Source organism: Hippichthys cyanospilos, chromosome 11 (genome assembly GCF_059441005.1).
Source record: "Hippichthys cyanospilos isolate Australia breed blue-spotted pipefish chromosome 11, RoL_Hcya_1.0, whole genome shotgun sequence".
Classification (NCBI taxonomy): domain Eukaryota; kingdom Metazoa; phylum Chordata; class Actinopteri; order Syngnathiformes; family Syngnathidae; genus Hippichthys; species Hippichthys cyanospilos.
Genome location: NC_142379.1, coordinates 9259883 through 9276385, shown reverse-complemented (window position 1 = coordinate 9276385; position 16503 = coordinate 9259883). Strand labels below are relative to the sequence as shown.

The window sequence follows — 16503 nt, the reverse complement described above, 5'->3', positions numbered from 1 at the left end:
GGACCAATGGTATTTTAAATGTGGCGGAAGTGGATTACATAGAAACAACGCCTACAACAATATAGTTACAGAATTCGACGATCTTCTTCTGCTTCAAACAACCAATCATATTAGAGCACATACAGTTTGACCAATGACGTTATAAGTGTGGCGGATGTGAAACTTAAACCCGCCTACTAACATGTCGTTTTCCTAAATATCACACAGTGGCGCTTAGGACTGCTCTGTAAGTTTAAAAAGTTTTTAGTTTTCAACTTATTATATATTTCCACAATAATTTAAAACGTATACGTTTAACTAGATTGACAGCATACAGTAGACAGAAGACCATATCAAATTGGTGGCGTTTGAAGGCAATGCATTTTGTGACATAATACAAAAATCCCATAAACTGACGCAAACATGTCTCTTAAAGAAAAAAAAAACACTCAGGACAGTAGCAAAGTAATAAGCGAAGTGGATGCGATTGTTTCTCATGAAAACAAACACACACAAACAAGCAACAGACGATCGCAGTTTCATAAAGGGGCTCTAAACTAATAACATAAAACCAGAGGGAGTAGATAAATGATTTACAGTTTTATTTACTAACTATTTCTGGGCTTGCTGCGAGGCGAAAGGGGGCGCGTCCTCGCCTGGTTGTCAAGCTCGACTCCACTGGCGCAGGAGAGAAAGGGGAGCTAGGAGGCGGAGGAAGGGGGGGGAAAAAGTTCAAGTAAAAATGGCTTCCTTGTCTCTGGAGTCTACAGAGCAATCCGACAATAGCGCAGAGGAGCCTACAACCGCCGCGGAGGACGAAAAAGACGCGGATCAAGTCGCCGAACGCCTGCTCCAAAACTTCCAGCTCTCCTCGGTTAGTTTTTCAACCGAACAGGTCTCGTGTCTGTGCGAGGCCCTCCTGCAGGCAGGCAATGTGGATCGCCTGTGGAGATTCCTCTCCACTATCCATTCCTCGTCCGAGCTGCTACGTGGCAACGAGACCCTGCTCAAGGCCCAGGCTTTGGTGGCGTTCCACAGGGAGCACTTCAAGGAGCTCTACACTTTGCTGGAGAGCCACGACTTCCAGCCGTCCAACCACCCCTTCCTGCAGGACCTCTACCTGAGAGCTCGCTACAAGGAGGCGGAGAGGTCCCGCGGCCGCAGCCTGGGCGCCGTGGACAAGTACCGGCTCCGAAAGAAGTTCCCGCTGCCCAAGACCATCTGGGACGGCGAGGAGACGGTATACTGCTTCAAGGAGAAATCGCGCAACGCTTTGAAGGAATGCTACAAAAGCAACAGGTACCCCACGCCAGACGAGAAGAAGAACCTGGCCAAAGTCACCGGGCTGTCCCTCACGCAGGTCAGCAACTGGTTCAAGAACCGGCGGCAGAGGGACAGAACGCCGCCTGGGACGCATTGCAAAAGGCAAGAACGCGCACGCACGCACGCGAATCCATATTGTGAAGTTCGAATTCGACCAAGCTTTTGTTGAACCTCCGTTCGTTTCTGTGTATAAACAAAGCCCTTCCGACTTCAGTCGATACACGGTAGAGGAGGCGACAGCAGAGCGTGTTGCTTTGTTATGAAATGTGAGAACCGTCCTGGCTCAAGTGACCTGAAAAACACTCAGCTCTGACTGACACACGTTTATGATACTAACAAAGAGGATGTTTTCAATAAAAAGGAAATCTTTTCACACCAAGTACCAGTTAAAAAAATACTTACCTCTCCTAGGTAATGGCCGACATTGAAATACAGTACAAATAAAATACAATGACCCTTAGGCCCACGTGTAATAAATTATCACACCAGTCTTACTTGTATACAACTGATATAAATGGTAAAAGTTTAAATATTCTGCATATATCAGCCATTTGGTCATTGTTTGATGGGCCATAAAAGTTTGCTTTGTTCAGCTGGATGAATAATTGGATGGGCCCTTATTGTGATACAGTTTAACATTATGCAATTCAAACAACGCAACGGTTCAATTTTGGACAATGCAATACTTCACTCATGTAATACTTTTTTTTTTTTTTTAATAAAAATTCTATGATGAAAATGGACCTGAAAATATATATTTGATAAACCGTTTAACTGAAAGTATGACTAATCAAGAAACTAACACTAACTGAAATCAAATAACAACAATGAAAACAATCACAACAAATGAAATTCGAACGATTATGAAAAATGCAAAACTTATAATCCTGAAACAAATACTGTAAAGGTCCACCTCATTCAACTCCTTGAGTAAAAATATCAGATGATACTTTAAAAAGGTGTCGTAAAACTATGCAAATATGATAATATTACAACAGTGGCAAAAGTTCACAAATTCACCTAATTATATGTAAAAAAATAAAACTACTAATGCAACCCAGTAGGAAGAAAAATCATTTCGCATGACTTAAGACATTAAAGAATCATGAAGAGCAAAATAGATTAGAAACGCACTGAAAGTACATTTTATAAATGTACATCAGTATCACCCACCACTGGGTGGTTAGCAGATAAGTGACCTTTTACCTTATGTGGAGGTTTTTGTGGAAGTATGGCATCGTGTTCATTTCAAAATTTGTTTTTTCAGTATTTGAGTTTGTTTTTTAATTGTCTCGCTAAAAGTACATTGTCTGTACAATTTCTGTGGTGTTTTAGTGAGTCTGACGGAAATCACAGCAGTGAGGACGAGGCGAGCACCGTGGACGAAACCTCAGAAAAAGCGGACGAGCCCGCTGCCTCCAAGGCCCCCGTCATCTCGCTCTCGGCCATTAACTGCGCCTCGGCGGGTCAGCTGATTGTCAACGGCTCCGGCGGCTTCCAAACAGCTTCTCACCCGTTGATGTTCAACGGCAACCCCCTCATCTCTGGTACGGGCGCCGGTGTCATCATCAACGGGCTGAGCTTGGGAGATGGCCAGAAAGTGACCCTGAGTCAGGTGACCGGCCCTCCATTGATCGTGAACGGGGCTCAGGTTCTCGCCAAACCAGTGGATTCTCAGCAAGCGGTTTCCTTGGCAGATCAAGAGGTTTCCCCCATGGTCACAAAGCCCAACAGCCTTCCAACAGTCGTCCTAAGCACCAACACCTCAACGGTTGCCAACCCAACGTCAGTCATCACTCTTCCCGTGCAATCAAAGAGCCAAAGTAGCAATGAGATGGGTTTCATCACCGTGCCAGAAGAAATTATAAAACAAGAACGCGTCCAACCAGCTTGCTCTTCTCCGACAGCAAACCTTCCTTCGGTGGGTCTCACACAAACCCCCCAGTGCCAGGAGGCCCTCCCGTCATCAGCCTTGCCCATCTCGAGCTCTACCTTGTCCGTCCCTAGTCAGCGAGGAGAATTTGTCGTCTTTGCCAGTTCAGCCCCTCAGATAAATCCTCCTAGCTCATTGGTCAACTCCATCAACTCAACACCTCAAGTGTTCTCTTTGCCCCAGGTTGTGCCTTCTATCCAGGGTATACCAGTGTCCCAGTTGGTTCAGCAATCCTCCATAGCACAGGTGTCCCAACGTCCTCAACTAGTCCCGGTTTCCCCTCACACGTCACCAACCGTCAACATCCAAGGACTTCCGACATTGAATAGGCAACCAGATGCTTCTACGGCCTTGGCCGATGGTTCCACAGGCATCATGTCCGTCTCGCAAGTCCCCGGTACTCCTCTCCCGCAGCAAATGACGCACCAACTGGGCACCCAAACCATCAACGCCTCGCCCACCAAATTCCAGGCACCACAGATCATTTCTATCGCCTCCCCAACTCGAGTGGTTCCAGTACCCCAGGCGAAATCCACCACACCGGCAAAGATAGTCCCTCTGTCCGTACCAAAGCTGGTGCCTGTGTCGTCCGTCCAGACATCGTCCGCCATTTCATTCCCCCAGGTGGTTCCTACCAATCCCTCTCTGTCCATGACCTCGGCCGGCGTGCCCTTGCAGATCCTGGCTTCAGCACCAGGCGGGATCAATCCAAATACCCTCCGGAGAAACCAACTCAATGTGGTCCCGTCAACCAATGTAACCCCCGGCATGCATCTGCTCAATTCTGGGATCATTCAGCTACCTTCTGCACCCCAAGGTAATATAGTCGCCAGTGCACTCAATAGTTTATTAAATTTTATGCATATAAATGATGGAATCTTACATCTTAGCAGCACATGATCACATGAGTGAGCAGCACATGATCGGTCTGTTGATAGGATTAAAAGATAAGACAGAATGTCTGAAAATAATCATGCTAATAGTCTTGACATTGCTAACCATCAATGATGTTCGTCTGCGGTAGGTAACCTTCTTCTGAGTGGAAGCCCCTACTTGAGCGTCCAGCAAGGAAAGCTGATTCTGACCATTCCGGCTGGTTTTCAACTTACCAGTTTGCCTCTGAAACCAGTTCCTGACCCGCCCCCCCTTCAGACCAATGGTGTAAGCCTTAGTATCACCCCTTCAAATTTCCCCGTGACGTCCCAAGTTCCTACCACCCCGGATCATCCCGCCAACGTCCTTGCATCGCCTCCACCGAACTTCCTCAATCCGCCTGCTCCATATTACGCCGTGGAAACTGCAAGTACAACCACCCTGACGCCCGCCGTTTCCTCCTCAACACCGCTGGAACCGCCAGTCGCCCCTACCACGCCAAACGCGCTCTCCCCGGAAAGCATGCTCACCCTCAGTCCCATGTACGGAGGCGGGGTGACGCCCAACATCTCGTTGTCCCAGCCGGCCTGGAGCCCCCTACCTCTCGCCACCTCGGCCGGTCTGACTCTGTTTGATGGGCGAGGGAAGGGGGAGCTACCGGTAGATCCAGGGCTTTTGGGTCTACCAGGTGGGGAGGCGCTGCTTCTGGGGAGTCCCTCTCCGGAGCGGGACAGCAGCTCCCCGCTAGGGCATCCCGAAGAGATTGACGGCGACACCAAAATCCTGACTCAGCTTCAATCGGTCCCCGTGGATGATGAGCTGGGCTTGTAGACTTGTTTACCGATAACGTCCGAAAACAAAAAAGACAAGGAAATGGTGCCCGTTAAGTTTATCGTCTTGACTTGTTCATACTTGTACGACCATCGCAGCCTCATTTGGCATTTAGAAGATGACTCTTCTGCAGCTTTAATGCATAACATGGGACATCAATCCATCCGTTTTGTATCCTGTTTTGGGTCACGTGAAAACTGGTGAGTGTCCTACGTAACTTTGGGCGCCTTCTCCATTGGTTGCCGCTCAATGGAGGGGCACATAAAAGACAATTGTTCTTTCTTGATAAGACCCACAATCTGAGTGAGCTTGAAGCCATCCCACACACATCCCTGCGCACCAAAGTCAACATCCTAACGTTGAGTTTCGAGGACAGTGCTTTTCAAAGTGTGAAATACGACATTCCTCCAGCACCTGCTCTATGCGTTCTAGATGCAAACAGTTATCGTGCCGTATTTTTCGGACTCTTCAGTCTATACTCAGGTACAACTTGTGCGTATTAAAATTAGAGCTCAGTCTGGCACCTAAAATCCCCGTTGCGTAATTGTGTTGACTAGTGTCATGATACCAAAAATGTTGCCTATGATATTTTAATTGTGTAAGGTATCTCAATACACATACTGAAATTGGTACCATGGCAAACATAACATATGTTACAAGAAGCAATGGAATTAATAGGTCATAGTCAAAAAACTTGACTAAACTAAAAAAAATATATAATATTTCTCCAAAGTACCATGACTTAAAATAATGGTATAGTGTCATTTTCTTGCTCTCCAAAACTCACAGAACGATACTGGGCCCGGTACTTGGTGCACGATATGATGAAGATAAACGCGTGATATAAGTGCACTATGTTGACTATTTACTGTAATACTTGTGATGATTTTTTTGGATGACTAGCATATACTAGTGGTGCATTAATGCCGGTGGCCAAGTGGATGGATGGCACCAAAATTATTCGCCACTTGCCAAAAGTAGAAGAAATAGAAAATACTGTGTCTGTCATATACCCTCAGCATTTACCAACCACCAAAGAAGTAGTAATGTGTGAAAGGCAGAGTATGTCGCCCTTGTATTAATTTTATTTATTTTTTTTTAACTGGCCGAAACTGCGCAAGGAATGATCCCGACCTCGTTTGCAGCCGGTGCGAATGTTTCACTCCTCGTGCACTGTGGATGTGTGTGGCTTTTTGGTGGCAATGTGGTCAAAGTTAGTTTGAGAGGCAAAACAGTAAACTATTCACCAGACCATCTGGGAAAGGTACAGGTCTTGAAATAGTTGGGTGTTGGCTGACATGTCCAAAAATGCATTTTTTATTACTACTTTTGCATGTATGATGTACTACCGAGGAGGCCAGCTTTTTATGTGAAACACTATATGTATATTTTTATAGCTTCCAGGGATGTCCATTTGTATTGTGTGAGCTGCATTTACCACCTGAATAACAACTGCCATCTTTTTTTTTCCCCCACTATATTAACTATGCAATTTTTTACTTATAGGACACTAAAGTGTCTCAAGTTGGCAAAAACTTGGGAGCGTAACGAAAGCTTTACATTTTTGAACTTGACATCACAAATGCTGCATGACACTAAAAGACAATGATAAGTGCCTTATATTAAACTTTACACGTTTCGGTATAAAAGGTTTTGAGATGCCTGCAACCGGCGGGACTTCGTATGCGACTTTTGTTCACATATGGGTTTTATTTCCAGTATAGATGTGTTGTTTTCTTTGTATATTTTGCACATTTCTTTCATACAAGGTTGACATCGTGTTGATATGTGTGTTTGGACACGTGATCAATTCAGGCCACAATTCTAGTCTGAAAAGGTCTCGTAAATTGTCAGCGGTGAAACCTTTTGGCCATTTTTGGTACACAGAAAAAAAAATATTTTTAAAACGGTGTTGTTTTAGTTGTATTTTGTTTGTTGTTATGGCAAAATACAGTGTACATAAAAAGTCGACACACCGCTGTTCAAATGTCAGTTGTTTGTGGTCACTACACAAGTGTGGACACCCTCTCAACTGGCATGCGGCCGTTTTGCAAAAATAACATGTGACATTCGCAAAACGGAGTAAGTGCACACCTGTTACCGTTTAAAGTGCCTTTGATTAACCCCAAATCAATTTCAGATGTCTACAAGGCTTTTCCTGCCATTATTGTTTTTAGCAAAAGAATGAGCGTTTGTGCTAACACTGCTTGTGTTTATAATTTGCTCCTTTTTTCCTGCAGCAAAGACCACACCCATAAGTGTCTGGGAGATTAGTAATGAGCCAATGAAAACCAACTAATGATTGCAAAAGGAAGTTTTGGCACAAACACAATACTGAGATCACCAAAAAGAACACAGTAGAGAATGTGTGGTGGGAATAACAAACTGTTTTAAATACTAGTCAGTGTTAGATGAAAATCTCCAGACATCTGCTAATATGGGGAAAAAAATCAGGAAAAGCCTACAAATCTATAATTTAGTTGGAGATAATCATCGACAATGAATGAGTTTTAAAAGAGGGCGTGTCCACCGATGCAACGCCATCTAGTCTTGTTTGGCTCCTATTGAATAGTACAGGTTATGGGCCACATATTAGGACAAAATGTTTTTAAATTGTTATTTGTTGGTCTGATTTTCAGTGTCATTTAAAGGGTGTGTTGACTTTTTATAAAAAAAAAAGTTTGTTTTCTTCATGCGGTTTAAGTTTAGGTATCCGTCAGTTTTTGAGATTTGAAGAAAAAGATTTCTGGGGAAATACTCATCTTCGTCGCCTCAAGAAAATTTAAGCGGCCTCTCGTCGGATCAAATGGTGAAGACGATTGCGTGGACAAATCATTTGTTAGTGGAGCGTTTAAAGAGGAATAAAGGGAAACATGAACTTGTATGTTAAACACATTCTGGTTTTCGAGCCATCTCTAGCCAAAATCGCGTCGCCTGTTTGGGCTAATGCACAATTGTTTTTTGGTTTGTTGTCTGGGAGTTTTCATTTTCCTACCTGACACACATACACACAAGAACGCCAACATTCACCAAAGATAACGTATTGACTATTTGATAGTGATTAAAAAGGGATCACTTGTGTTGTTTTCTCCTTTCTACTAAATGCATTCTATTTTTTATATTACACCACAATGTAATAAAATACATTTATATGACCTACAGTGTGATTCTCTTCCTTGAGTAAACCATTCTAGTAATATTTCAGCTCGACCTGTTGCCTTTTATACAATGGAAGTAGTAATTTCACTTCAGTCAGTTCCAGGGTTCTTGGCTTTTTTTAATTGACATTTGTAATGAAGCAGGGAGTAAATGATGAGACAGAATTTAAAAAATATTCCCTGTTTTTTTTCTGGTATCATGTGAGGCCACAAAAGCATTTGACAACTTATGGTTTTGCGTGGTTTGGTTTGGTATAGTTCAGGGACATTGTAAAACCCTTCAGCACCAACCAAAAAATAGAAACTTGATCCTGCCGCTTAACATAATTCCATGAATTTATACATGTTCTGAACCGCATATGTAAATCGCAAGACACTAATGATAAAGAACCCCAAAATTGCTTTGACTGAATAAATAATCTTCATTGAGAAAATCCTGGTCAAATATTCCTTTTGAGGAATCAGGAGATTTTCACTATTTTAGGTAAAATGCACCATCTTTCCTTTCCTTAATGAATTTCAGTGTTTTGACATTGGCAAAAAAAAAAAAAAAAAGTTAGTGCATCTTATACTCATGGGACAAACTGTAAAAGCTTCGTAGAAATAACATTTTGGCTCCGGTAGCATTTAGGCAGTAGAAAAAAAAAAAAAAAACACGCGCTCATACAAGTTTGTAGCTCAGCTTCAGCTGATCCCGTTGACCGCATCATTTCCTCACTCCAGTCCATGTTGGTCCAGTAAGAAAGCCTCCCTTTCAGCGGCGCCTCCCCGCTGCTTCGAAGCTGATGAGAACTTGCCTTCATAAGCCCAGGTATTCAGCCAAGAACACAGCTAAGATCTTGGTAAGATTTTCCACGGTGGGACGATGGATGTTCTCCTCATTGTCGTCCATCGTATGCCAGACGTCCGGAAAAGGTGTGGCGATGATGTGGAGAACAGGTACGCCTGCGAGCGATTGTCAAAACTGGATTTAAAGAAAACCTTCCACCAGGATCGTTTTTGTAAAGTGCTTTGAGCGCCACTTGTATCCCTCAATGAGCCAAAAAGCTAACAAAGGTCATAAAACATGACAATTAGGCCTTTGGCAGAGGCAATCAGGCGTTCAACTTTGTTAGTAATACAGACGTGCATTTATAGGCATTCACCTCGACGAAGGAAGGGTATGTGATCATCCTCAACCGTTCCGAAGTTCAAGTCGTTTCGGAAATAGGTCTGCTCCAAGGTGTGCGACTCCAGTAGACCCTGACGATGGAGGCGCTTCTCTGTCAACGACAAGCGAATAAAAGGACGTAGAGAAAAGATTAGCTTTGCTTATACAGTGTTCCCTCATTTGAGATGGTTACGTTTCCAAAAATACCCCAAATACCCAAGCGGATTAAACTTTTTATTTTTGCTTCTTTTCCCTCTTTTTTTTTTTAATTCACAAAGAGGTTCATTGCCAAACATTGTCAGTATTTCACAAAATATTATGAAACATTTTCACTGGTGCAAGCTTGTTCGAGTTATTTTTAAACAATATTTATATATACCAGCATTCCCCCTTTTTAAGCTTGTTTCCTTTGTGAAGAATAAATCTATGAGAGCTAGTTTTTTGTCTGGTCTGAGGAAAAATATCAGAAAAACAGCGAGGTAAACCTGCAATAGATATCAAAATCCATGTAAGAGTTTTATTTTTTAAGAAATAAAATGTTCTCATTGGTCTAAAGTAAAAGGAAGAAAAAAGTACAAGAAAATAGCGATGTAAGCCTGCATTCGATAAAGTTACAGTAACAAATAAAAATCTGTGATAGTGAAGCCGCAATAACCGAACTGCGACGCGGTGAAAGAACATATTTGTTATATTTGCTGTCGACCCACTAGTGCATGTACCTGCGGCAATCAAGCGCTTGAACCAGCGTGCCGTGTTGTCGAAGTGGTTCACTATGATTGGATCGCGAGGACCCAGAAGGTCGAGCAGCACAAAGAGGTCCTGGAAATAGAATTTAAGGTTAAAGAGGTGCCTTTTTTTTTTTGTTTACATACAAAATACAACGATAACCCCTCCCCCCCGCGCCAAAGATTGTTAACATCTAATATGTTGTGCCATGCGACCCCCAAAAAGTCATTTAATTCAGTACAATTTTTTTTAATTCATCTAAAAATGTAACTCAGCATTAGCCTTAAAAAATCTTAGTCAGGTCTTTAAAAAAAAAAAATAGCACTCATATTGTATTTTATTGCACAAAAGAACAAAGCAACAAATAAGATGTTTCAATGAATGATTCAAATAAATGATGACAGATTCATGAAAAGCAACTAACTGAATTAAGCACCAGTGACAGCGAGCTCGACATGACTCCATGAAGATCATGTAACCGCTTTCAGCCAATGAACATCCGTAGCGTCGAGAAGCGGCAAGATCTAGACTCCGTGTATATGGCGGGGTGAATGGTGTCTTTCTCACCACAGCATGCAGCATGTTGTTATGCAAGGGATCCAGAAAGTGGGGCGTGTTGGCCATGTGCTCGGCCAGTTGTCGAGAGCCGTACAGCGAATCGGTGGAGGTCCATTTCTCGAATGACTCTTCCCCGTCAAAAAAGACGAGTTGCAGAGTTACTGCTGGTTTCTGTGGAGGAAACCGGAAGGAGAAGCGGGTGAGACAGGTGTATTGTAATATACAAGATTGCATAAAACAGTGGTTTCCAATTTGCGGCGCCCCCTTTTAAGGGATCAAGTAAACACGAAGAACATTATTACGGAACTCCGATGAACACTGCGGTGGCCACTTTTACAGTTAAAAAATGACACTGGCAAGTGTACTAAGCCAGTGTTATTTGTTTTCATAAAAGCGTTCATGGTAGCGCCAGGCTCAGAATGCCCCTGTCTTGAAAACCCCTGGCTTAAATAAAGGTTAACGCTCTTCTACATTCAAGAGAAACAAACAGGTTCTACATAACCAAAATTGACTGGCTCAGCACTGTTGCAGGGGCTGAAAAGGTGAAAAGAAATCATTGTTGTATAGTCTCCCCGAAAACGTATGCTATAACTCATCGTGATGACTTCTGTGCTGCCAATGTGGACAATGCAAAGGGTTCCGACCATACACGTGACAATTTTACTCACTTGTTGTTTCAAAGACTTGAGTTTACTATCTAGAGCGATGACAAGCTCCAGGATCATAGCGCAGGGCACCGCCGAGTCACTGGCGCCAAGGAACACCTTGTACGGGGCCCGGCTGTCCCGAGGCAGCGCCTTGGAATCGTAATGACACGCCAGCAGCAGCCTGCGAGGGGCCAAAGGGTCCAGAACGGCAATGACGTTTGTGAATGTAACCTGCCCTTTTGGGGTGGCAGCCAAAAATGGTTCCAGTTCTACCTCCCAGTTGGCGGACAGCAAGGACAGCGTGTTTAAGATGTGCTAGAGATTGGGGGGAGTTTTTATCATGAGCATTGTGCATTTTATACAGTTTAGTATTAACGTAAAAAGCTATACAAGCTCAAGCTGTAACAAAAAAGCACGTCTGTAATGAATAAACAACAGATTTCCGCAGTAGATAGTAGATAAGTAGATAGGTTGCACAAAAATAACCAATGAGGTTTACCTGTCGCACGATCCTGCTGCCTTGCGTCCCAGGCAACCTCTCGATCAGGATAGGCCGGAGGTGAGCGTCCCACAGGCGACTTATATCCACTTTGGAGACCAGGCGCTGGATTTGAGTCGCGGAGTACTTGGTGGGTTTGTGGTGCCACTGGAAAGGGGACAAAATCAAGGTGTTATCAAAAGAAAATTCAACAATGTCATCATTTGAAATTGTCAAAGAAAAACCTGAATCAGACATAATGGTACTTTCCCCATTACTGCTTTCCAGTCAACAGTGTGGTGTTTAAAATATTGGTTAACGCAAAACATTTTTTTTTAAAACGTAGTACTTTCATAATATCTTTATAAAAGCATTAGAAACATAATTGAGAGAACATAAGTTGGTCTAATTGCGCAAAACAACAACAAAAAGTACTAATCTGTAGACCAAAAACATGCTTCTACTTTGAGAATATCACTTTATATTCTTTATCTCATACCAGTATCTCAATATTTTTTTGTTTCTTTTATACCCAAAAGTTAAAAAAAAATCCCCTTCAATCCTGCTAATGGGTTTTTAATAGTGTCAAAATTAATCAATTAACAAACAACTGATCGACTATCATTATAATCAACAGCTATTGTGATAATCATATTTTTAGTAGAGCTCTCAAAATTTATGAATGTAATCAATTATCAAATGAAACATGTGATTTTAAAATGAAGCATAAAATGCAAAGGATCTAAAGGCGAATTACTTTTACTTGATTTAAACTTTTAAATCTGTCATCTATTTAGCACAACGTGTTGCACACTTTACATGCAGCAAAATTCATGTTTGATGCATGAAAACTTTCAAGGAAGCCCAGTCCACTTCTGTGCCATTCAGTGACTCCTCCAGTCTCTTTACTGCGACCTGATGATAAGGCAAAGCTTGTCCTGTTCAAAGCGTTTTTGTGACGATGTTTGTTTGGAATCAGCATGACTTCATGACAACAACAACAAAAAGGTTTCAGTCCCTTTACAGATCGAGCGCCTGTTATGCCATTTAGTAGAAAACAGCAGGGCCAAGCATAAAGATTTGGCGGAATGTACAGCTAGATATATGTATTCAAACGTTCAGAAGATCAAATTAAGTTCACATGCAAGAGCTGACGTTGGCTTCAGTGTAAACACTAAAGTTTGTGGAAAGACATATACAGTACCGCACGTTTGAACGGCATCACAAACTCCTCTAATGCTTATCTGCATCAGTAAGACGTTCACAATCGTTTTACCTTATCGTTAGCAAGATCTGCATCCCGCACAGGGTTTCTATGAGGTATATTGGTCAGGTAAAACCCGAGCACCAGCGCGGCCAGTAACACTCCGAGGAGACATAGCCGCGTCTGCCGGTCACAGTCGTTACCCTGCCGCGGATACATGTGCCGCCGGGAGAACTTGGACATCACAGCGGCTTGCGAAACCTTTCTCTTAAATTGTCAGCGGGTTCGAACAACTACGTGTCCATAGATGGAACACGTGAGGGGGCATGTAAAGCAAGAGGCGGGACTAAACGACATTTCATAGAAACAAGCTTTTCTATCGTTGCAGCGCTAAACTTTACGTCCGCGTAACATGCTGTTTCGAAGGCAATAACACACTGGCGTTGCGGTACATCATTATCGTTTTGCAAATTATCTACCAGATTTTGCAGATAGTGACGATGTTTGAAATAAAGCCACTTCCGTGTTTTTGTGTCATTCTTCTATTTGTTTAATGGCAGTTAGTAAACAACATTTATAGAGCACTACTGCCACTACATGGCAGGAAAGTGTAGGACACCCCCTTTGATTCACAATTATAGTACTGGGCTCCACAACGAAATTGGCCTGAAAGGACAAATATAAGTGATTCTCATATTCTTGATGGCCATCGGAAGCCTGTAAAATATATATGTATATATTTAAAAGCCTTTCGTTGCATTGGTAGTTTTAAATATAATATATATATATATATATATATATATATATATATATATATATATATATATATATATATATATATATATATATATATATATATATATATATATATATATATATATATATATTTAATTGTCGTTTTACAAGTTCCACAAACTCTCACTCTTTCTTTATATAATGTAGATCGAGAAATATTTGTCAGCGAGATCAAAAACACATCTCGCATCGGGTTTTTTGGTTGTGGTTACCATTACGCGGCACTTGTAAAGTTAGAATCAGTGGCGTCTCTGTAGGGCCTGGCGCTGGTGTGGTGGAGCACTATGCAGGCTCAAAATAATTTTCTTCTTTTTATAAATAATATTTTGTCTAAACCTATCGCTTGGGAAAAAATGAGTAACTAAACGTTTAGCCGGTGGTTTTTAATTTAAATTCAATTCGTTCAATATAGTTCAAGCAGGAAAGAAAAAAACCTGCACCTTCAACTCCAATTGGCTCAAATGGATCATGACTAGCTAACATGTGTAACTAGGATGTCGCTGGAGACTAGTACTCACTACAATTTATAATATATGTACTAGACAGCGACGTGACAAAATGTTATAAATGACACAAAAGTGAAATAGGACAGAAAGACGTTCATAAGCTCTATCTATTTATTGACTTAAACATTAGAATCAGGGGAGAGCGCGAACGCAGTCCCCCACTACCAGAAATTATGCAGTCGAGATTCCCACATTTGGGGAATTCGCAGGGGTCAGCCCAACCGGAGTGCAATGGCTGAGCCTCACCCTGGGTGAACCACCTTCTTGATCATGGTATCTCCCCTGCCAGGTAAGTATGAGTTGTACACGCCACCGGCGCCCTAGTCATTCCCGCACACGCCATCTTCAGCCGTGGTCCGTTTTAGTCACGCACGCGAAAATCCCAACACGCCACATGCTACATGCGGCACCACTCGCACATTGGTCACAGCGATGCGTTTAAGACAATTGCCTAAAACAACGGTCAAATGTGTGTTTTTTAAAGCTACAAAAACATTCCCATCATGCATTGCTTCTTCCGCTTCCTTCGTCCGTATCAGCGCAATACATGTAGTCATAGACGTAACGGCGCTGCTGACGTCTAAGTGACGTGTAGCATACGCTGACCCAAGACACCGGGGCTGGCTTCATTCTTTTATTTGCATTTTTCTTTGACAATTGGCATTGGGGCGTGTAAACATTCCCGAGAGTGGCATCAACCTCGTGAGAATTTCATTCAAACATTATAGTCTATGTTGTAATATTACAGTATTTGCCAAGAAAATCCTGGCGAAAATTCGACATCAATTACGTTAAGAAGTACATAATCCTCTAGTCTTTCGAACAACCTCGACATCAATTACGTTAAGAAGTACATAATCCTCTAGTCTTTCGAACAACCTAACCCACACCTGCCCTAATAATTGAATATATTCAAAGAGACACTATTTGGTCGTCTTTATCACTAAATGGTTCGTCAACGATTGGTCTCATTTCACGTACAAAAGTTCCTCCTTACAGAGAGAGCCTCCGAATCTTTCAAAATGGCAGATTTTTTGAAGGCTCGGCAACGACCAGCGCGCTGCAACGCTCGATTACAAATCATACATGTTTGACCAACGATTCACTACTTTGTCTTAACCACGAGAGGGGGGTGCACCGTTCCTGGAGGTACTGCAATACCAGGTCGATGCGTGGAGTGGACGGAGCAAGCCCCTATTCCATCTCCCAGTTCCAAAAATCAATTTAATATATGGTCCCCGGATAGGGGACGTATCAGATATTAAACTGATAAGAACAGATACTACACTTGATCTTAGCCAAAAGGCCGAGAAGCGATACCCGAAAACTGGCAGAGGAGACCAATTCATTCCCAGCAGTGCCATTTAACGTGACGGTGACAAACGTCAACTACCAATGACACACAATCACAAGCCAAGCGACAACTTTACAATCTTCGAGTGATGGTGGGCCACGGGCGTTGTTTTTCCTCCCTTCGATAAATATAATGTTTGATAAACGGAGCTACTGAGAAGCCCGCCGGTCACGTGACCGACGTTGCTCCAGTAGAAAGAAGCGAAACATTTATCTGACTATTATTACTAGTCTCGTCCAATTGCGCTTGAGTGTTAGGAAGCCGACGAAAACAGCGAAACGCTTTCTATAACCCTGCATGAATGCAATTCCTATGCAAAACGAAAGGCTCTTTAAATCGACATTTGACGAAATGACTCGCGAAATCATCCACCCCGCCTCGCCGAACCGCTTCCTATTTCCGGTTTGCTAACTGACAAAGTACTAGTACAGCGCCACCATCACAGGGGAGTAGAACTACAAACACACGTAACGACTCACGTCAATCAATTACCAAACACGTGGCTGAGCTATTAAGTTGGTCATTAGCATACAGTACGCATATCCCACAGTCATAATAAATGCGAAACATACATACATGCAATCGAGTACTGGAGTACTGGTGGCACCAGTGCTGGATACTAATGTGTAACAGCGCTTCGGTGCGCGGATGTTGAAAGTCGTTAAGTGTGGCCTGGGCCTTAAACGTTAACGAGCCTTATCTTACCTGGTGGAAAAGGAGAACGACGAGCACGCCCGTTTTAACAGCCTTAAAATCTCCCAACCGGTCGTTCTTGATCATTCACTAGAGTGTTTTCTTCTGAATTCTTTTTTTTTTTTTTTGCATCGGTGTTCGTCCACATAAATTCTCTAACTTGGCCGTCATTTCTTTCAAAATATCGTGACGTTCAATGTCACTCGGGAATTTTCAACTTCCTTACGTAAACGAAACCTGTACCGTTTTATCGAACAAAAGGGCAACATTAGAACGCTGAATAATTTATATTTGG

The 16503-nt window shown here is 42.6% G+C and overlaps 2 protein-coding genes and 2 non-coding genes across 5 annotated transcripts; 1 reads left to right on the top strand and 3 right to left on the bottom strand.

Moving 5' to 3' along the window:
• The first annotated feature begins 706 nt into the window (after positions 1-706).
• On the top strand, positions 707-8086 carry six5 (SIX homeobox 5). The gene is made up of 3 exons (XM_088427397.1): positions 707-1404; positions 2638-4052; positions 4260-8086. The coding sequence occupies exons 1-3, from the start codon at positions 722-724 to the stop codon at positions 4937-4939; spliced, it is 2778 nt and encodes a 925-aa protein (XP_088283523.1). The 5' UTR covers positions 707-721; the 3' UTR covers positions 4940-8086.
• Positions 8087-8195: 109 nt separating this feature from the next.
• On the bottom strand, positions 8196-16382 carry qpctla (glutaminyl-peptide cyclotransferase-like a). Of its 2 annotated transcripts, none has more exons than XM_088427396.1 (7): positions 16221-16382; positions 11678-11824; positions 11200-11493; positions 10541-10702; positions 9967-10066; positions 9243-9359; positions 8196-9042 (listed from the first exon to the last, which is right to left on the bottom strand). In XM_088427396.1, exons 1-7 carry the CDS (start codon positions 16293-16295, stop codon positions 8897-8899), a joined length of 1041 nt encoding a protein of 346 aa, XP_088283522.1. In that variant the 5' UTR covers positions 16296-16382; the 3' UTR covers positions 8196-8896. The 2 variants fall into 2 exon arrangements, with proteins under 2 accessions (XP_088283522.1, XP_088283520.1); XM_088427394.1 differs by lacking the exon at positions 16221-16382 and adding an exon at positions 12933-13324.
• On the bottom strand, positions 14295-14458 carry LOC148415766 (U1 spliceosomal RNA). Its single transcript, XR_015867329.1, has one exon. It is a non-coding gene; the product is annotated as a U1 spliceosomal RNA (small nuclear RNA).
• LOC148415765 (U2 spliceosomal RNA) lies at positions 15289-15479 on the bottom strand. Its single transcript, XR_015867333.1, has one exon. It is a non-coding gene; the product is annotated as a U2 spliceosomal RNA (small nuclear RNA).
• Positions 16383-16503: the final 121 nt, after the last annotated feature.

Coding starts and splice junctions, on each gene's coding strand:
- six5 (XM_088427397.1), top strand. CDS start 722: ATGGCTTCCTTGTCTCTGGAGTCTACAGAGCAATCCGACAATAGCGCA. Junction 1,405..2,637: donor CCTGGGACGCATTGCAAAAG/GCAAGAACGCGC, acceptor GTGGTGTTTTAG/TGAGTCTGACGGAAATCACA. Junction 4,053..4,259: donor GCTACCTTCTGCACCCCAAG/GTAATATAGTCG, acceptor CGTCTGCGGTAG/GTAACCTTCTTCTGAGTGGA.
- qpctla (XM_088427394.1), bottom strand. CDS start 13,103: ATGTCCAAGTTCTCCCGGCGGCACATGTATCCGCGGCAGGGTAACGAC. Junction 10,067..10,540: donor ACAACATGCTGCATGCTGTG/GTGAGAAAGACA, acceptor TTCTATTTCCAG/GACCTCTTTGTGCTGCTCGA. Junction 9,043..9,242: donor CATACCCTTCCTTCGTCGAG/GTGAATGCCTAT, acceptor AATCGCTCGCAG/GCGTACCTGTTCTCCACATC.